The 19666-nt window shown below is 42.6% G+C and overlaps 2 protein-coding genes across 2 annotated transcripts; both read left to right on the forward strand.

The window, feature by feature from the left end:
- The first annotated feature begins 1747 nt into the window (after positions 1-1747).
- LOC122009242 (wall-associated receptor kinase 5-like) lies at positions 1748-4548 on the forward strand. Its single transcript, XM_042565325.1, has 3 exons — positions 1748-2699; positions 2908-3072; positions 3194-4548. Exons 1-3 carry the CDS (start codon positions 1820-1822, stop codon positions 4342-4344), a joined length of 2196 nt encoding a protein of 731 aa, XP_042421259.1. The 5' UTR covers positions 1748-1819; the 3' UTR covers positions 4345-4548.
- Positions 4549-12128: 7580 nt separating this feature from the next.
- Positions 12129-15778, forward strand: LOC122010895 (wall-associated receptor kinase 5-like). The gene is made up of 3 exons (XM_042567363.1): positions 12129-13056; positions 13456-13614; positions 14504-15778. The coding sequence occupies exons 1-3, from the start codon at positions 12129-12131 to the stop codon at positions 15649-15651; spliced, it is 2235 nt and encodes a 744-aa protein (XP_042423297.1). The 3' UTR covers positions 15652-15778.
- The last annotated feature ends 3888 nt before the right edge of the window (positions 15779-19666 follow it).

Here is a 19666-nt window from a genome sequence, read left to right on the forward strand (position 1 = left end):
TCAAGTCAGGTACTTTTTTCCCATAAAATACAGAGAAAGGACGAAAAGTAAAGATTGGTGAGAAATGACGAGTGAGCTAGCGTACCTGTATAAGGGACAAAGCATCCCTTTTTATACTACAACGGATGTTTCTGGGACCTGACGAGTGTTAGGGAATGTCGGCTGTCAGCCTTTATCTGGCGGTGATTGACACGTGGCTCTTCCTAATAGGCCGGCGACAAAACCAAAGGCGTAGTGAGCCCCGATTGTTAGCATATTCTCTGACACATTGATTATTCTCTGACAAGCGGTTACGATTCCTTGGCTTGTTTGTCCTGTAGTGTCTGGACGCTGGGTCTGTATTTCGAGATCTGTACTCCGACTTGCTTCTGTATGCTGTTATCCGTGGTTCGTATGTCCCGATCTGTGCGTTAGGCTTGTTTCCCGACCTGCCTTTGTCAGCTGTTATCCATGGCCTATACGTTCCGACCTGTATGCTAGAGCTGTGTCCCGACCTGCTTCTGTCTACTGTTATCTATGACCTGTACGTTAGTGCTGTGCCCCGACCTGCTTCTGTTTACTGTTATCCATGGCTTGTACGTCCTGACTTATACGCCAGGTCTGTATCCCGACCTGTATCTATCGTTATCCATAGCGGGTACGTCCCGATCTGTACGCTAGGTCTGTGTCCCGACCCGCTTCTGTCTACTGTTATCCATGGTTTGTATGTCCCGACCTGTACGCCAGGTCTGTTTCCCGACCTGCTTCTATTTACTGTTATCTATGGCTTGTATATCCCGACCTGTACGCCAGGTCTGTATCCCAACCTGCTTCTGTTTACTGTTATCCATGGCTTGTACGTCCCGACCTGTACGCCAGGTCTGTTTCCCGACCTGCGTTCACCTACTGTTATCCATGGCTTATACGTCCCGACCTGTACGCCAGGTCTGTTTCCCGACCTGCGCTCACCTATTGTTATCCATGGCTTGTACGTCGCGACCTGTACGCCCGATCTGTATCCCGACCTGCATCTGTCCACTTTTATCCACGGTCTGTACGTTCCAGCCTGTACAACCAGTTTGTTCTGCGTCAAGGGCCTTCTTTCCTTTACTTTTACTTGACTCGTGAGCTCAATCCTCAGTTGTACCTGGCTCGTGGGCCCTGTCCTTGACCGCTATCAGGGCTGGCACTTGTCCGACTTATAATCCTATCCTTTGACCATCTCGTCAGCTGAGACTTGGACCCTGGCCATATAAGCTTGACTTCTGACCAGCCACGGAGGCTGGACTTCTGACCTCCACGTAAGCTTGACTTCTGACTTCCACGTAAGCTTGACTTCTAATCAATCATGGAGGCTTGACTTCTGACCATCCTGTGGTCTTGACTTCTAAGCCCATCATCTTACTGACCCTATGAACATGCGCTGTATCAGTGTTCTTCCCGAAAAAACTTTTCTCTGTGTTAGGTCGATGGATAAGACCGAGTTTTGCGTCCATGTAGAATTCATCATTTTGATTCTGTATACCCTAACTTACATCATGCGCGCTGTAGTCGAAAACTTCAGCTTCACTCAATCTGCTGGAGATTTTTTTAATTCGATAAAAAAAAAATACAGTTTTTGTTGGTTTCAACTCGAAGAAGCATTCCAAATGCGCGAAGTGTCGTCTTCTTGTTCCTCCGTTGACTTTGAAGACTGCTTCTCCTTCATCCATCCATTGACTTCAAATACTTTTAATTGCCAATTCCTTCTCGCAGCATTTATGTAAGTTGTAGTTGTTATGAGTTGGTAAATGAAGATGAGCTAATTTTAGATCACAAGGAATGAACAAGCTAAGAGAACATGGAGGTCGTGCCTTTGGTCGTTCTGCTGTTGCTGCTGGTCGCCGGTGTGCCGGCAGCATCCGGAGAGCGGCCGCAATTACCGGCTTCTGAGTGCCCGACGAGCTGCGGGGATGTGGAGATCCCCTACCCGTTCGGCATCGGCCGCAACTGCTCCATCGGCCTCAACTACACGGTCAACTGCCTGGAGAACGCCGACGGCCAGGACCGGCCTTTTATCGGTGACACGGAGATCATCGAGATCATGTTGGCGCAGGGCAAAGGGCGGGTGTACAACACGATCTCGTGGAATTGCTACGATGATCGGAGCAGGGGGACGTGGTCTTTCGACATGAGTGGATTGCCGTACAGATTCTCCGACGCCGACAACAAGTTCACCGTCATCGGCTGCGACACGCTCGCCTACATCAGCGGCACCCAGGGCGGCAAACCGTACCAGAGCGGCTGCATGACCTTCTGCCAGAACGACAGCCTCGCCGACGGATCCGGCTCCTGCGCCGGCATAGGCTGCTGCCAAACCTCCGTTCCCCGGGGTCTCGACTACATCGACGTCCGGTTCGATTCAGAACACGATGGCTCCAGCACGAGGAACTTCAGCCCCTGCAGCTACGCGGTGCTGGTGCAGGAGAATCACTTCAGCTTCCAGAGCTCTTACATCACGACCACCAAATTCTTGGATGAGATTTATAAGCGAAGCGTGCCGGTGGTGGTGACTTTTGCGATCGGAAATGAGACGTGCGAGGAAGCCCGGCGCAACTCCAGCCGTTACGCCTGTGTGAGTCAGCACAGCGAGTGCGTTGACTCCCCCGATGCTCCTGGGTATCTTTGCAATTGTTCCAGTGGCTTCCAAGGCAACCCATACCTCTTCAACGGATGCCAAGGTACTTTTACTTCACAGACCCGACAGAGAAGAGTTTTTCACTCCGTCTTTCTGTCATTATTCCTTGTATATTGGCCCTGAGACAAATTAAGAGACGTTAGAGATGGACGTATTCATCTTTTGTCATCAAAATATATTGACATCTCTCTATCTCCAATCTATTAATCCTTTCAACTTATAGATGTGTGTGTGGTTAAATATGGTTGCAGACATCAATGAGTGTGATCGACTAGATGTGTATCCATGCAAAGGCGATTGCCACAACACGCTCGGTGGTTATAACTGTTATTGTCCGCAAGGTACAACGGGCAATGCTTCCAGCACTGGCTGCATTCCAATACCACGGCAGTCCATAGTGACAAAGGTTGTCACAGGTAAATTAATCGTTCTTGCTTTTAATTTTAATTGATCTTTGACAATGATATTTTCTTTCATGGGTTTTGATTTCGCATATCCTACTGATTTAAAACCTCCTCATTCATACAACATGTACAGGTGTTTCTGGCAGTTTAATTTTCTTGCTGTTATGTGGTTTGTGTTTTTATTTGGTTTGTCAAAGAAAAAAACTCGAAGAGATTAAGCGAAGATATTTTGAAGAACACGGAGGTCTTGACTTGAAGAAAAAGATGAAGGAAGAACAGAACCTTGCATTTCGGATATTTGCAATCAAAGAACTCGAGAAAGCCACGAATAATTTTGATGACAGACAAATACTCGGCAAAGGAGGTAATGGAATTGTATATAAAGGAATTTTAGAGGACAAATGCACTGTGGCTATAAAAAAACCAAAGCTCATCGATGAGAGCTTAAAGAGAGGTTTTGGAAATGAAACACTCATTTTATCCCGTATCAACCATGACAACATAGTAAAGCTCTTGGGTTGTTGTTTGGAGACAGAGATGCCAATGTTGGTCTATGAGTTTGTCCCCAATGGAACTCTATCTCATCTTATTCATGAAAATAAGAATTGCTCTTCAATTTCTTTAGACATTCGACTAAGGATTGCGTATCAATCTGCTAAGGCTTTGGAATATTTGCACATGGAAGCTTCGCCTAGTATTATTCATGGAGATATAAAACCTTCCAATATACTTTTAGACAATGATTACAATGCAAAAGTTTCAGACTTTGGGGCTTCGAAGCTAATACCCAAGGATGAGCAACAATTCGCTACACTGGTGCAATTCACTTACGGTTACATTGATCCTGAGTGCCTTCAAACATATGAATTGACCTATAAAAGTGATGTTTACAGCTTTGGTGTGGTTCTCCTGGAGTTGTTTACCGGTAAAAAGGCAATTTGTTTCGAAGGACCTGAAGAACAAAGAAATTTGGTGACGATTTTTGCTTTGTTCATGGATGAGAATCACGTGTTTGATATCTTCGACAATCAAGTGAAAGAGGAAGCTAATGTCGAATTGATTCAAGAACTTAGTGAGCTGATCAAGCGGTGTTTGTACTTGAAGGGGGAAGAAAGGCCTACGATGAAGGAAGTGGTCGAGGAGCTGCATACACTGAGAAAGTTCACGCATCACCCATGGTCGTCATGGGAACAATATGAGCAAGACAATGTTGAGAGGGAGAGCTTGCTAGAGGAGATCACAACTCATGCTGATGGAAAAGAATTAAACATTTTCTTTAGTTGAGACGCTTATAGCACATTGAATGTGGAAGGTAATTAGTTGAAGACACGGTTATACATGATATATACACAAAAAAACAAAACATATTGAATAAACAGCATTATAATGTCAAGTAAGCTTGTATGTGTTTTGTGTCTACAGTTAAGTTTTGTGTAAGTTGAGTTTATGTTATGTGTGGATTTTGCAAATTTTATAAATAATATATTTTCTAGCTCATTACTTTAGTTTGCATGTCAAGAGACAATTTTAGTTAATTTTTGTTCAATTTATATTGTTGATTTGTATAGAGAGTTTTTTTCCTTCATTCTCTATTTTACCTGACCAATAATTACTAATCAACTCTCTAAAAACACTAGTGTTTGCTTAGCTAGTAACTCTTAGGGGCGCTTGGTATATATTTAGCAATAGGAATGATAATAGGTTTTGATTGAGGGGTTAATAGCAATGGGAATTGATCCTATCTGAGTGCTGAGACGATGGTCGCTGGGGACGTGGCGCTCCCTTCTGGCTTCACGTAAGCTCCTGGATGGCGTAGACCTCCGTCGAGAACCTGCAAGCACAAAACCGAGCCAGGAAGGGGTTCCCGGCGACGGCCCTCCGACGCTCAAGTCAGTTCCCGGCGGCGAGAAATCGAAGCAGAGTAACGAGAACTGTAACTACAGTGGTGACTAGCGCATACCTCTGTTGAAGTCTCGGGGTCCTTATATAGGACTCCTTGAAGGTGCGTGCATGCTTACCAAGACGTGCACGCTTCTCAAAGTATACTTATAATGAGTGTGTCAGAAAAACGTGTCTAACGCCATATCTTAACAGACCGGGCATATCCTTGACGTGACAATGGAGGCTTCCACCGTACGATTCTCTGCTTGACCATGCTGCCAACTATGCTGCCTGTCGGTGACACCTGCCCCGAGGAAGATATTCCCTCTTGCTCATCTGATCGTTTACAAGACTGAGTGGGGGGTCCGCTCGGCCGCGCCCCCACATTGCTGAGGCAGTGACCGAGTCGAGTGGGAGTCCTGTTTGTCTCCTAGTGCTTCATCCTGCTCCCGCCTCGCCACATGCAGTGTCCACCGTTCGGCCGAGCGGGGACTCCGCTCGGCCCCTGAGCGTCGAAAACCCAGCGTTGAGCTGGGCTATCGCGTCGCCGCCCGGGCAGTACACCAGTTGGCCGGCCGATCCCGGGCTGTTGACCGTGTTGACTCTGACCCCCACATGTCATTGGCTCCTTTACCATCCGGGTCTCACTTTACCCTTAGATCACATGCCTCCCCTTCAAGTCTAGTCGAAGGAGGCTGTAAGTTCGACTGACTGGACCAACAGTTTGGTGCGAGGTCGGCCGATCGGCTAATGGGCGAGCTACATCCCGTTCGGTTAATGCCGAATGACCTCCTCTCCCTCGAGCGGGCCCTCCTTACCGTTGTTGAGGGGCGCGAGCCGATAACTATTGCTGACGCCGTCCAAATTTCCTCGTGATGCATGCAAATCCCCTCCATTAAGGTTGGGCACGTGCTCATTAAATGCCACCCTGGGGGGGGGGGGGGGGGCGGGATGCCACGTGTCACCGGCGTAGTCGCCGCATGTCTGAGGTGACAACTACTGATGTGACATTTGATGGTTCGAATTTTGACGGTTAGATGTGTACTCCGATTCCTGTGCCCTAGATCGTATGGCTTAGCTCGGTCGTGTTCATCTTTATAAAGCCTTGGCGTTGCCGCTACCTCCGCGTTTTATTTTTGCTTCTCCTTTGTTTGCTCCGGCGACCTCGCTTGCCTCCAGTGCTCTGGCGACTCCTTGCTTTCTCCTTCGGCACTTCACTTTCCTGTAAGCTCTAACTTCCGTCTCTTTTCTTTCAGCTGTCATTGCCCTTCAATATTCCATCATCCTGTTTAGCGAACTCTCTGTTGGTCCTGCCTTATCCTTCCGTCGACTCTCTTAGCCAATTCCTCCGCCTGTGTTTCTTGGCTATGGCCAGTTCCTCTCAGCCAATTGACTCGGCCCCTGGTCCTTGGTACACCACCATGGAGACCAGGTTTGATGCCGACGACGCGACACATCTTGTAAACTCCTTCGACATCCCGTCCGACCACGAGTTTGTCTTAGCCGAACAGTTCGATCGATCACACAACCCGCCGACTGTCACCGTTTGTTTCTTTCGAGACCAGTTTGTGGCCGGTCTCCGGTTCCCAATCCATCCCTTCATAACTGAAGTCTGTAATTTTTTCCGCATCCCGCTCGTCCAGCTCGTCCTTAATTCTTTCCGCCTGCTGTGCGGCGTAATGGTGTTGTTCAAAGTGCACAACATCCCACTGACCCCTCAGGTCTTCCACTACTTTTACTACCCCAAACAATCTGAGCTGGGCACATACCTCTTCTAATCTTGAATCGGCTTAGTGTTTTTTGATAGGATGCCCTCCTCCAACAAGTACTGGAAGGAGTACTTCTTCTACATCAGATTCCCTGAGCGGCCTTGCTTCCGCACTCGATGGCAGACCGCTCTGCCACCTCCACCCGAACTGAAGAGGTACAAGACCCAACCAGATTACCTCCACGCCGCTAACATGTTGGCCGGTCTGAAGATTGTGTTGAAGTATACTAAAAGCCTAACTTTTGTAAACATTTATTTTTGAAATAAAAGAATCACATAGGTTAATATTTATATTTATTTGTTAAATGTAATTGTTCAATTAATTTATATATAATAGATAACATGGAGCGTCATGTCACACTCAGAAGATCATGTTGTCGATTCTTTATAAATTATAAATAGTTGCTCACGACTAAGATGGAAAGGAACGAACCATCGGAATAGTTGTAGTGTAATTAAGTATTAGTTTATCTTGATTAATAAATTACACTGGTACACTCTAAGTGTATTGAGTAGGATCATTTAGGTAAGTTCTTTTTGTACTGACTTAGTAAAAGAACTAGACCTTAGTTATTATGGAAGTGTGTGCTCTTAATCCTAATATAATAATAAGCACATATATTTAATATTTATTTCTTTGACTTATCAAAGGGTGAGATTTAGCTCGATAAATCAATATGCTCGATAAGTTGAGAAATGATATTACTTATAGTGTGTGTTGTTGATTATAGAAGGAATCTGTGTCCTAGTTATCTAGGTTGAGAATGTCCCCAAGAGGAGCGTATAAGGATTGTCATGTTAAACCCTGCAGGTGGACTTAGTCCGACATGACAATGAAGTTGAGTGGTACTACTCTTGGAGATAGATATTAATTAAGTGAGTTGTCAGTAACTTACTTAATTAGTGGACATTCGTTATCTTAAACACAGGGAGATTAACACACTCATGATAAGTAGGAGACCATAATGTAATTTGGGATTGGTGCAGTAGTGTGATAATAACTCTCTAGTGGAATGAGTTATTATCGATGAACTTGAGTTGTGTGTTCGGGGCGAACACGGGATACTCAAGCTCATCGAAAGGCCAAAACCAATTTCTTCTCTAGGTCCCTGTCGTAGCCTCATTATAACCTCAAGTCCATCCAAATGTAAGGCTCTTCTTGGTGTCCAAGAAGGGGGCCGGTCCAATACTTGGTGACCAAGCAAGGGCCGACCACATCCTCTTCCAAGGGGCCGGTCCTATTGCTTGGTGATCAAGCTAGTAGTGGTCGACCACAATAATTCAAACAAGGAGGGTTGTTTTTGAATTTTTAAAATATTCTCTTTGTAGAAAACTATAAGTTTTAAAAGAGAGATTTTAATTTTTAAAACTTTCCTTATTTGAATTAGGCCACATGTTTTAATAGAGAGTTTTAAAAGTTTTGAAACTTTCCCTTTTTAACCATGCTCATGGTTTAGGAAAAAAGGAAGATAAGTTTTAAAATTTAAATTTTCTATCACCATGTTAAAAAAAGAAATTTTATAAGAGAAGTTTTAAATTTTAAAACATGGTTTTAATTTTTAGAACTTTCCTTTTTTAACTTCTACTTTAGGAAAGAGAGCTTCTAAAATTTTATAAGAGTTTTCTTCTTGTAAAATTTTATAAAAAATATTAATATTCCTTTCCTCTTATGGGGGCCGGCCACCCTTGCTTGGTGCCCAAGCAAGGTGGCGGCCATATTAAAAAAAAATAAAATCATCAAATTTATTTTTGGTGATTGATTCAATCAAGAGGAAAAAAAAGAAAAATTAAAACGGAAAAGGAAAAGCTAGAGGAAGATTTTAATTTTTGTAAAAATTCTTCCCTTATTTGCCTTGGGCAAGTATTATAAAAGAAGGGGTGAGGAGGCTTCATGAGACACAATTTCTTATTCTCTTGTTTGGAGATTTTGGTGTGGCCGGCCCTCCCTCTTTCTTCTCTTCTTTTTCCTTTTGCTCTCTTCTCCTTGGTGGTGGTGGTGGTCGGATTTTAGAGGAAGAGGAAGAAAGCTTTTGGGTGGTGTTCATCTCGGAGGATCGTCGCCCACACGACGTCCAAAGCGAGGCGAGGAATACGACAGAAGATCTCGAGGTTGTTAGTTTACAAAGAGAAGGTATAATTAGCAATTGTTTTCCGCATCATGCTAGTTGTTTTTCTTTGTATGAATTCCAAACACAAGAGACATTAGATCTAGTTTTTCGAATTAGTTTTTCGAGTTTGTGTTTTCTTTTTTTTCGAATTTGTGATTCGATTGTTCTTTTTGGTTAACCTAGAGTTATTTAAGGAAATTAAATATTAGCTTTCCTTAAAAGACTTTGTCTAGGCGGTGGTGGTTGCTCCCATATCCAAGAAGGTCATGTGCCTCACCATGCAGTCCTGGAAGCCAATTTTAGAAATTAATATTTAATGGAATTAATAACATAGGTGGATTTGAATCAATAGTGTTAAGTTCCGCTTGCGATTCAAATCTAAACTATTAAGAGCAGATAAGTTAAATTTGGAATCAATGATGTTAAGTTCCGTCTGCGATTCCTAATTTAACTTCTAAAGAACACAATAGGTTATTTAAGGAAAGGTTTGACACTTGTACAAAAAAATTTTTGTACAGTGGAACCGGTACATTTTCCTATGACTAACCAACAATTGGTATCAGAGCTAGGGTTTACCTCTGTGTGTTTTGGTTTTCAAATTAATTATGCACATGTCATACATAATTTAGGCAAGATAATAGTAGGATGTGCTAACTCTGTGATTGCAGGCTGCAACTATTATGACATTTAAATATTGTGTGTGATTGGACCCTTGGACATGTCAAGGATATTATTTTGTGTGCATGATTGTATGTATCAAATACAGTAGGAGCTGTATTATTTTTAGAATTTTATTTTTGTTCGATCTATAATACATGTGGCATTCAATTATAGGTGGCATTAATGAAGAAGGAGAACGCATGATTAAAAAGCATGACCAAGCGTGTTTTGCATTAATGGTTGGGCATTTGAATGGTTTTCGAGAAATTAGGGTGATGTCAGAGGCAAGTCAAAGCCACTAAGTAGAGGTGGTCACTCAGAAGGAACCAGAAGGAAGTTAAAAAACAACTAAGTATTGTCCATGATAGATCCGAGCGGTATCATCCTAGGTGTATAAATAGCTGATTGTAAGAGTGATCAGAAAGAAGTGCAAAGATAGCTAAAGTGCCTGTCATAGCCAAGCGACAACTCTAAACTCTAGTACCTTCGGTTGGGAAAAAGGCAGCTTCTCGACAAATGGTAGGAGCGGTGAATGGAACAGCCAAGCAATGACTTTAAACCCTGAAACATCCGATTGCGACAAAGAGTGGTGGAACATACTAACCATCTAGTCAGTTGGACTTGCAGTCTCCTTCGATTAAACTTGAAAGAGAGGCTTGTGATACGGTGATGAAAAGGGGTCCCACAATAGATAGGTCAAGTCAGGAAAAATGGATGACATGGAGGACAAAGTATAGTTGAAGCACAAGTCACATGACCAGGCGTGGGGGGCCGAACAGGCCACATGGTCGAACGGACATGACTGTTCGGATGGCCAGCCGCGGGGAGCCTGTGATGGTGGTAAGAGACAAAGCATAAATTCCCAGGACCTGTGTCCCGGCCGGATGCCATGGCCAATTGGATGAAAGGTAGCCCTCCGACAACCGAAAGGCCGAATAAAGGAAGATAGCTATGTTCAATATATTCGAGCGGGGATGTCCTAGCCGAGCAACCTTCGACCGATGTCCGGTCGGCCTACGTGGGACCCAACTACATATCTCATCATACTCTTTTGGAAGTTGGTGCCTCTACCAACATAGCATGCCCGATAGACAAATCATATGTTAGAAGCTTCTCGCTATTGCCACATCAAATATTTGCGCGCTCGCTTAAGGAAAGGTGTTAGAGACACTTTTTGACTTGTCTTTTCCTAAAAAGCTTTGAAAAACATGCATACGCTTTGGGATGCGTGCCCAGATACTAAAGTGACGCTATAAAAGGAGGTTCCCATCTACAGACGGAGGTTTGCACAACTTTGCTATTTGATACGTTCTTTGCTGCAGCATTCTTATTATTTTCCACTGTGCTGGGAATTGACTTGAGCGTCAGAGGGCCAACGACGAGAACCCTTCCCGGCTCTGCACTAATGCCTTTTGTGTCATAGGATTGCCATTTAGTCAACCCTACAGTCATGTCCCCAGTTTGCCATCTTCTATGCTTTTGGACAGAATCACTTACGATCTACAAGGACTTTTTCTTGCTTATTATCTGGTTGATTTCAACTTACCAGGACTTCTTTTGCTCAACATCCATTCCATTATGACCTGTTGAAACTTTCGTCATCATCAAGTGTTTGGTCTTTCATGATCCACTTGGACTTTTCATCTCATGTCAAGTGTTTGATCCTCCGTGATCAACTTCGATTTTTCACTTCTAGTCAAGTTTCTGGTTACCTTGATCTACGTAACTTCTTACTAACATTTTATTAAACATCAAAACCTAAACTCGAGTCAACTTGAGCTTGGTCAGCCTTGCTCTGAAAGTAATTGCACCAACAATCTTTCTCTTTTTATATTTGATAATATGTTTAAATTAAGTTAACTCATTAGTCCAACTTTTCTCTTTCATTCTTTCACATAGAAAACATGAACCAGGGTTTCTAACTTCTCATTTAGCTATCTATACTTCAAATAATTACATTTTTATCTCCTCCTCCCTACTGACACTAATGCCCCGTTTACTTGGAAGTTGGAAGAATAAATGCTAGAGCAGCAAACTAAAGCTATGGACGCAGATGTAAGGAGGTGGAAGCCGGTGTCGAACATGCGATGAGAAGCTACGGGACACACGATGACGACGAGAGAGGAGAAGAGGGTGGTAGGAATGAGGGGCTCTAAAGTCCACGAGATGAATATGCAGCTGTTGACCTTCACCTAGTTGTTTTTCTAGCTCATTGTTTTCTTCAAGTAATAGCAGAAACACTACACTGCTACATGTTCAGCCAGCACTTGACCGATTCAAAGTTGTCAATCTTCCAGATGTGGTTCCATATGGAAGAAAACATAGCTAGGGTTCTTCCCAAAAAAACCTTTCTTCGTGTTTGATCGATGGATATATAAGATTAAGTTTTGCTTCCATGTAGAATTCATCATTTTGATTCTGTCTAGCCTAACTGTAGTTGAAAGCTTCAGCTTCACTCTATTTTCTGGAGATGTTTTTAATTCTATACAAAAATACAGTTTTTGTTGGTTTCAAATTGAAGCACTCCAAATGCGCGAAGTGTTGTCTTCTTCTTCCTCCGTTGACTTCGAAGAAGATTGCTTCTCCATCATCCATCCATTGACTTTAAATACTTGTAATTGCAAGTTGTAGTTGTTATGAGTTTTTGATAAATGAAGATGAGCAAATTTGAGATCACAAGGAACGAACAAGAGAACATGGAGGTTGTGCCTTTGGTAGTTCTGCTGCTGCTGGTGGTCGCCGGTGCGTCGGTCGCATATGGAGAGCGGCCGCAATTACCGGCTTCTGAGTGCTCGACGAGCTGCGGGGACGTGGAGATCCCCTACCCGTTCGGCATCGGCCGCAACTGCTCCTTCGGCAGCGACTACACAGTCGACTGCCTGAAGAACGCCGACGGCGTCGACCGGCCTTTTATCAGTGACGTGGAGATCATCGAGATCATGTTGGCGCAGGGCAAAGGGCGGGTGTACAACCCGATATCGTTGAATTGCTATGACGATCGGAGCAGCTTGATCTGGTTTTGGGACATGACTGGATCGCCGTACAGATTCTCCGACGCCGAGAACAAGTTCACCGTCATCGGCTGCGACACCCTCGCCTACATCAACGGCACCCAGGGCGGCAAACCGTACCAGAGCGGCTGCATGACCTTCTGCCAGAACGACAGCCTCTCCGCCGGCGGATCCGGTTCGTGCGCCGGCCTCGGCTGTTGCCAAACCTCCGTTCCCCGGGACCTCGACTACATCGCCGTCTGGTTTGATTCCGAACGCAACGGCTCCAGCACGAGGAACTTCAGCCCTTGCAGCTACGCGGTGCTGGTGCAGGAGGACCAGTTCAGCTTCAAGAGCTCTTACATCACGACCACCAACTTCTTGGATGAGATTTATAATGGAAGCGTGCCGGTGGTGGTGAGTTGGGGCATCGGAAATGAGACGTGCGAGGAAGCCCGGCGAGACTCCAGCGCTTACGCCTGTGTCAGCCAGCACAGCGAGTGCGTCGACTCCTCCGCTGCTCCTGGATACCTTTGCAATTGTTCTAATGGATTCGAAGGCAACCCATACCTCGTCGACGGATGCCAAGGTACTTTACCGTACTATGACTCCTCAACGCATGCCTCCTCTGCTTTTCTGAGCATGTTAACTTGGGGATAAAAATCCCATATCTAAACATTTTTGAAAAAATCGTGACTTTAAAAGATGTTAACCATGGCGCTAAGGTCATGTTCCTAAGTTCAAATATCTTTAGGCACAACAATGGCCATGCTTGACTCGAGCCCTCAAACATGGTGGGATTGACTCTCTCCTGCCACGTCGGTGCGTCCCCTCAAACATCCATGTCGATGCGTATCGGGGGCACGCAGTATAAAAGGCCTCCATATACACAATTTAAGATTTAGATTAAAATATTTAAGTTACAGAAATTAAACAAATCTTAAATTTTAAATCTTGGGTGAGGGATTAACTATTTAAATATTTGCAGACATCGATGAGTGTCAACAATTACATCTATGCAAAGGTGATTGTCACAACACGGTCGGCGGCTATAATTGTTCTTGTCCGCAAGGTACAACTGGCAACGCTTCCAGCTCTGGGTGCATTCCTATACCACGACAGTCCATAGCGCCAAAGGTTGTCACAGGTAAATTAGTCGATTGTTGCTTTTAATTTTGGTCTCTGACAATATATTTGATACATAAAGTTTAATCTGTTCTAAGAGCCTTTGCATATAACTCACTTATCGCCAGACCAAATTAACTATTAAACGACTTAGTCAGAATAGCTTAACAAATCAAATTGACTTAATTGGCTCAACTTGCCAAACTAGGTTAATCTCATTTTCTGAGTCATTTTGCCTATCTTGAGTTGACTTGACTGATTCAATCAATGAAAGTCAATGATCCAATTTATACTTTTGATTAATCTAGCAAGATCAACCCTTTCAAAAGAGGTAAAAATTGACTTGTTCAATCAAGTTAATCATCTAGTAGAATTGGATTAATTAAATTGACCTCACTTATTGAACCAATTTAGCTTAGTCAATATGGTATATGTATTAAGAGTATCCACATCAATTTCTTTATCTAAAATATATAATTTAGAATAAAAAAATTATTTTATTAAATTTGGATATTCTTTTTTCACTATATATATACTTCCTTATTTTTTCTCTCTCCTCTATAATGTTTAGAGAATGAAATTTATTCTATAAATTTAGAGAATTATTATTCATAACTACTAAATTTAGATAATAGATAGGGTAGCTGATGCAAAAAAAAAATTTTAACTACTCTATCTAAATTTTAGGATAAAATCTTTGGATAGGGTAACTGATATGGATGTTCTAAGCTGGAGATGTCAATGTGTTAGCTTAGTCTTGTGTTTAAACTTATTTTTCAATCATTCTACTTCTTAGTACACTAAAATAGTATGGAAAAAAAATGTATATGAAAGTTGATATTTTCTTTCATGGTTTTTGATTTCGCATAGCCTACTGATTTAAAAACTCCTCATTCATACAATATGTACAGGTGTTTCTGGCAGTTTAATTTTCTTGCTGTTATGTGGTTTGTGTTTTTATTTGGTTCATCAAAGAAAAAAACTCGAAGAGATTAAGCGAAGATATTTTGAAGAACACGGAGGTCTTGACTTGAAGAAAAAGATGAAGGAAGAACAGAACCATGCATTTCGGATATTTGCAATCAAAGAACTCGAGAAAGCGACGAATAATTTTGATGACAGACAAATACTCGGCAAAGGAGGTAATGGAATTGTGTATAAAGGAATTTTAGAGGACCAATGCACTGTGGCTATAAAAAAACCAAAGCTCATCGATGAGAGCCTGAAGAGAGGTTTTGGAAATGAAACACTCATTTTATCCCGTATCAACCATGATAACATAGTAAAGCTCTTGGGTTGTTGTTTGGAGACAGAGATGCCAATGTTGGTCTATGAGTTTGTCCCCAATGGAACTCTATCTCATCTTATTCATGAAAATAAGAATTGCTCTTCAATTTCTTTAGACATTCGACTAATGATTGCGTATCAATCTGCTAAGGCTTTGGAATATTTGCACATGGAAGCTTCGCCTAGTATTATTCATGGAGATATAAAACCTTCCAATATACTTCTAGACAATGATTACAATGCAAAAGTTTCAGACTTTGGGGCTTCGAAGCTAATACCCAAGGATGAGCAACAATTCGCTACACTGGTGCAATTCACTTACGGTTACATTGATCCTGAGTGCCTTCAAACATATGAATTGACCTATAAAAGTGATGTTTACAGCTTTGGTGTGGTTCTCCTGGAGTTGTTTACCGGTAAAAAGGCAATTTATTTCGAAGGACCTGAAGAACAAAGAAATTTGGTGACAACTTTTGCTTTGTTCATGGATGAGAATCACGTGTTTGATATCTTCGACAATCAAGTGAAAGAGGAAGCTAATGTGGAATTGATTCAAGAACTTAGTGAGCTAATCAAGCGGTGTTTGTACTTGAAGGGGGAAGAAAGGCCTACGATGAAGGAAGTGGTCGAGGAGCTGCATACACTGACAAAGTTCACGCATCACCCATGGGCATGGGAACAATATGAGCAAGACAATGTTGAGAGGGAGAGCTTGCTGGAGGAGATCATGACTCATGCTGATGGAAAAGAATTAAACATTTTCTATAGTTGAGACGCTTATAGAACATTGAATGTGGAAGGTAATTAGTTGAAGACACGGTTATACATGATATATACACACACACACACAAAAAAACATTTTGAATAAGCAGCATTATGTCAAGTAAGCTTGTATGTGTTTTGTGTCTATAGTTAAGTTTTGTGTAAGTTGAGTTTATGTTATGTGTGGATTTTGCAAATTTTATAAATAATATATTTGGTAGCTCATTACTTTAGTTCAAGATACAACATTTTAGTTAATTTTTGTTCAATTTAGTTTATTGTTGATTTGTATACAGAGTTTTTTTTCCCTTCATTCTCTATTATACCTGACCATTAATTACTAATCAACTCTCTAGAAACACTGGTGTTTGCTTAGCTAGTGACTCTTAATTATGATGATAACAAGTTCTTGAACTTCTTTATAGATGATTGTTGAGCCCATCCTTATATTGAAGTAATGAAGGAGATATATTCTGACTTCAATCTTTGAATAATATTTCTCCTTATGCGAGCTTCAAATTAAAATTGCTACTTTTAAATCCAAAAGAGAATTTTTTTGAATCAATATTCGTGATCTTCAGTAAATACTTCAATATAGGAAGATTATTTTATGTAGTATTTGCTAATTTATTCTTCAAAATTTGTAGTCAAGCTTCATTTTTTTTCCTTGAATGACCTGTTAAGAAGGTAAATTTAAATAATTAAGCTTTGAGAGACTGTTCTCTTCAAAATAAAAGAGCCTTTAAATCCTTCACATTCTGCAATTGGACTGGTTCAATAGCTTCTTCGCACCAAATCCACTAACTGAGTGGAGGAACTATCAAGGGTTTTATGGATATATCGGACCATTCCTTGAAAGAGCACACGAATGATACACTTTCACTTAGTCTACGGTGGAGAAATAGTAGTGCCTGCCAAAGTGGGGGAAGGATCTGCTCGGCAAATACTGTATGACCAAAATAATATCGATCGCCGTCTCCTTGAAATGGATTTCATCAGTGAGATAAGAGAAAAGGCAGCCGCTCAGCTGACATTTTGTAGACAGAGGATGCGCCAAAAATACAATCGACGTGTCATTCCATGATTCGTTTAGACTGGCGATCTAGTTTGGAAAAGAATTAAGCCGGTCAAAAATATTAGTAAGCTAGAACATTAATAGAGCAGGCCTTACATACTTACTCAAAAGGTAGTTTCGGGCACATACTATCTTCAGGATTCCAGTGGCAAGGAGCTAAATAGGTCATGGAGTGTCAACTATCTATAATCTTATCGAACTTGAGGGTATTCCTGTATTTCCAAAAAGCATTTACCACTAAATACTATTAGTGAAGGTTGCATTGATAATCAGATTTTGATAATAGATTAAAGTTAGATGTGTTATTTGTCATACTTTCTACCAAGTGTGTAGGAGTTTACTAGTTTTAAGGACCTGACACTAGATTGAAATCTAGTTAGGTCCGTAAGACCCGATAGCTGGTGTGAAGTCCAAATAGGTTCACGGGACTGATATCTGGCAGGAAGTCTGGTTGGGTCTGCGAGATTTGATAATAGGCTAAAGTCCAGTTGGGTCTGTGGGACCTGACTACTAGCGGAAAGAAATGGTAAATCAAAGACAAGTTAAGCAACTATAGTTGGTAAGTAAGAGGTAAGCAACTGGAGGAGAGATTTAATAAGGACGTGTTTCCGGTTGAGGGAACTGTAGGCGTTAGTTCAACTTAGGTCCATTTGAGAAACCTAAGTTGAGATCTTAACTAGATCCTAGTCTCGAAAAGACAAGATCTAATTACTACTCTTATCTTATTATGTTGTGCTAACTATATTTTGCAGGATAAACATATTTTTATTTACCTAGACTAACTCTTTTTGTAGGAAGGAGAAGTAAAAAAAGGGGAGTCTGGACCTGCCCGAGCGGGTGCTTGGATAGGAACCCAAGCTATCCGGGCGTCCGGAGTTGGTCCAGGCACCCGAACCACAAAAGTTACCTAGAAGATGAATTGGAGCACGACAACTGGTCAAACCACGCCAAAGGTCCAAGTGCCCGGACGAGTTCGGGCGCTCGGAAGTGGATAAACTTAACAGATAAAGTTTCGATGAGAACTCGCCATGTTAGCACGGTCCAGGCGCCTCGGAGAAATTCCAGGCGCTCGGCATGAACTTATATAAAGGTCTTCGACCAGCAGCTTCAGACGACCTTTATAATATAGGATTAAGGTTGTGTTTCTTACAAAAAGTGAAGGGTAGTCCGACCTTGATCGAACTTAAGCCAAATATATAGAGAACACCATCTTCGAGCAGTTTGTGGATGTGGAACTTCAGGCCGACTAATATTCTTGACGCTAAATCAAAAGTGGGTTCCCAACAATAGTCGCCTAACTAGAGAACGGGGGTAGACCCATTTTCCAGTCTGTCGGCCAAGATATTGGCAAGTCTAATTGGATGAAAAAATAATGGTATTTCCATCTCTTGTTGGAAGAAGACATTTTGCCAAAAAAGATAGCCTTCAGTTAGACTTGAAAAATAAAAACCTCCTAATCCGATTTCTTATGATAATAGACGTAGTGAAAAACATGAGGGGTAAGGGGATTTAGTACAATCGAAAAAGGATGACAACCCTGCATAGAAGTCAAATGGAATTTGTGGCTAACTGTTGGAGGAATGTAAAAATATTGGGATATCTCAGCAAAAAAAACTAGGAATGGGAAAGCAGAGCCCTCCTAGAAACTAGTCCTTGAAAAAAGTGATATAACCAGGGGAGGAAGATGAGGTCGATCAAGAGTGTTGGGAATGATTATGTGGTAGTCCTTGGAGATCTCAGCCTCACTACTTTGTCCGGCTCAGCCCAACGTGTTGGTGCAATATCCCTCAGGTCAAGGTTGACCTGGGTAACCAAGCTGAGTCTTGGTTTAGGTTTAGATGTTTGACAATAAGATATTGATTGAAGAAGAGTCAAGTAGGTCAAGGTTGACTGGATACTTGACTGGGAAGTCCTAACTGGGATGTTAGGCAAAATGAAAGTCCTGGTGAGTGAAGCTAGGCAGATGGAAATCCTGGTGAGTGAAGCCAGGTGAAAATCCTGGTGAGTGAAGCCAGGTGAAAGTCCTAGTGAGTGAAGCTAGGTGAAAGCCCTGGTGAGTGAAGCCAGGCAAGGGAAAATCCAGATGGATCAAGGATGATCGGACATCTGGTGCTGGGAAGTCCAAGTAGGTCAAAGGATTGACTGGATACTTGGCATGAAAGAAAAGTCCAAGTAGGTCAAAGGGATTGACCGGATACTTGGCACAGAGAAAAGTCCAAGTGGGTCAAAGGGATTGACCGGACACTTGGTAAGGGAGTCCTAGCAGGTCAAGGGAGTGACTAGATGCTAGGCATGACATACCAACAGGTCAAGGTTGACCGAATGTTGGTTAGGGATGTTTGGGACTTGGTTTTGGACAAAAACCAAGTGCTGGATCGATCCGTGGATCGATCCAGGCTCTGGATCGATCAGTGGATCGATCCGCCGATCGATCGAAGCTCGGATCGATCCGTGGATCGATCAGATGTCAATCGATCGGTGGATCGATTGGGGCCGGAGTTCTCCAGCTACCGGATCAATCCGTGGATCGATCGGCGTTAATCAGAAGCTCGGATCGATCCGTGGATCGATCCAAAGTCTCCGATCGATTGGGAACATTCGAATCGATCGGGATCCGACCGATGCGTCGGGTTTAAAGCCGCATGAGAGCGTGGTCTTCGGCATCTCTTCAGCTCTTCTCCGATTCATTCCAGCTCCTCCACAGCTCTCTACAAGCACGTGATCGCCAGTTCTTGAAGGTTCTTGGAGGCTTTCCAAGTCAAGAGGCGGATCTATTGCAAGAGGAAGAAGTTAGGGTTAGGGTTTTTACGGCACATCTTGTAAGCTTTTGCTTAACTTGTATTTCCCTTTCTTCTTCTTGTATTGAGAGTGTTGTAGGGCTTCTCCGCCTTTGGTAGTTACCATAAAGGAGTGTTATTCATAGTGGAGGGTGTGTGCGTTGGTGTGGATC

This window comes from Zingiber officinale, chromosome 8A (assembly GCF_018446385.1).
Source record: "Zingiber officinale cultivar Zhangliang chromosome 8A, Zo_v1.1, whole genome shotgun sequence".
NCBI classification, from domain to species: Eukaryota; Viridiplantae; Streptophyta; class Magnoliopsida; order Zingiberales; family Zingiberaceae; genus Zingiber; species Zingiber officinale.

Excerpts from the sequence above, each read along its gene's own strand:
- LOC122009242 (XM_042565325.1), top strand. The coding sequence starts at position 1,820 with ATGGAGGTCGTGCCTTTGGTCGTTCTGCTGTTGCTGCTGGTCGCCGGT. Across the intron at positions 2,700-2,907 it reads CCTCTTCAACGGATGCCAAG|ACATCAATGAGTGTGATCGA; the intron begins GTACTTTTACTT and ends ATATGGTTGCAG. Across the intron at positions 3,073-3,193 it reads AGTGACAAAGGTTGTCACAG|GTGTTTCTGGCAGTTTAATT; the intron begins GTAAATTAATCG and ends CAACATGTACAG.
- LOC122010895 (XM_042567363.1), top strand. The coding sequence starts at position 12,129 with ATGAAGATGAGCAAATTTGAGATCACAAGGAACGAACAAGAGAACATG. Across the intron at positions 13,057-13,455 it reads CCTCGTCGACGGATGCCAAG|ACATCGATGAGTGTCAACAA; the intron begins GTACTTTACCGT and ends AAATATTTGCAG. Across the intron at positions 13,615-14,503 it reads AGCGCCAAAGGTTGTCACAG|GTGTTTCTGGCAGTTTAATT; the intron begins GTAAATTAGTCG and ends CAATATGTACAG.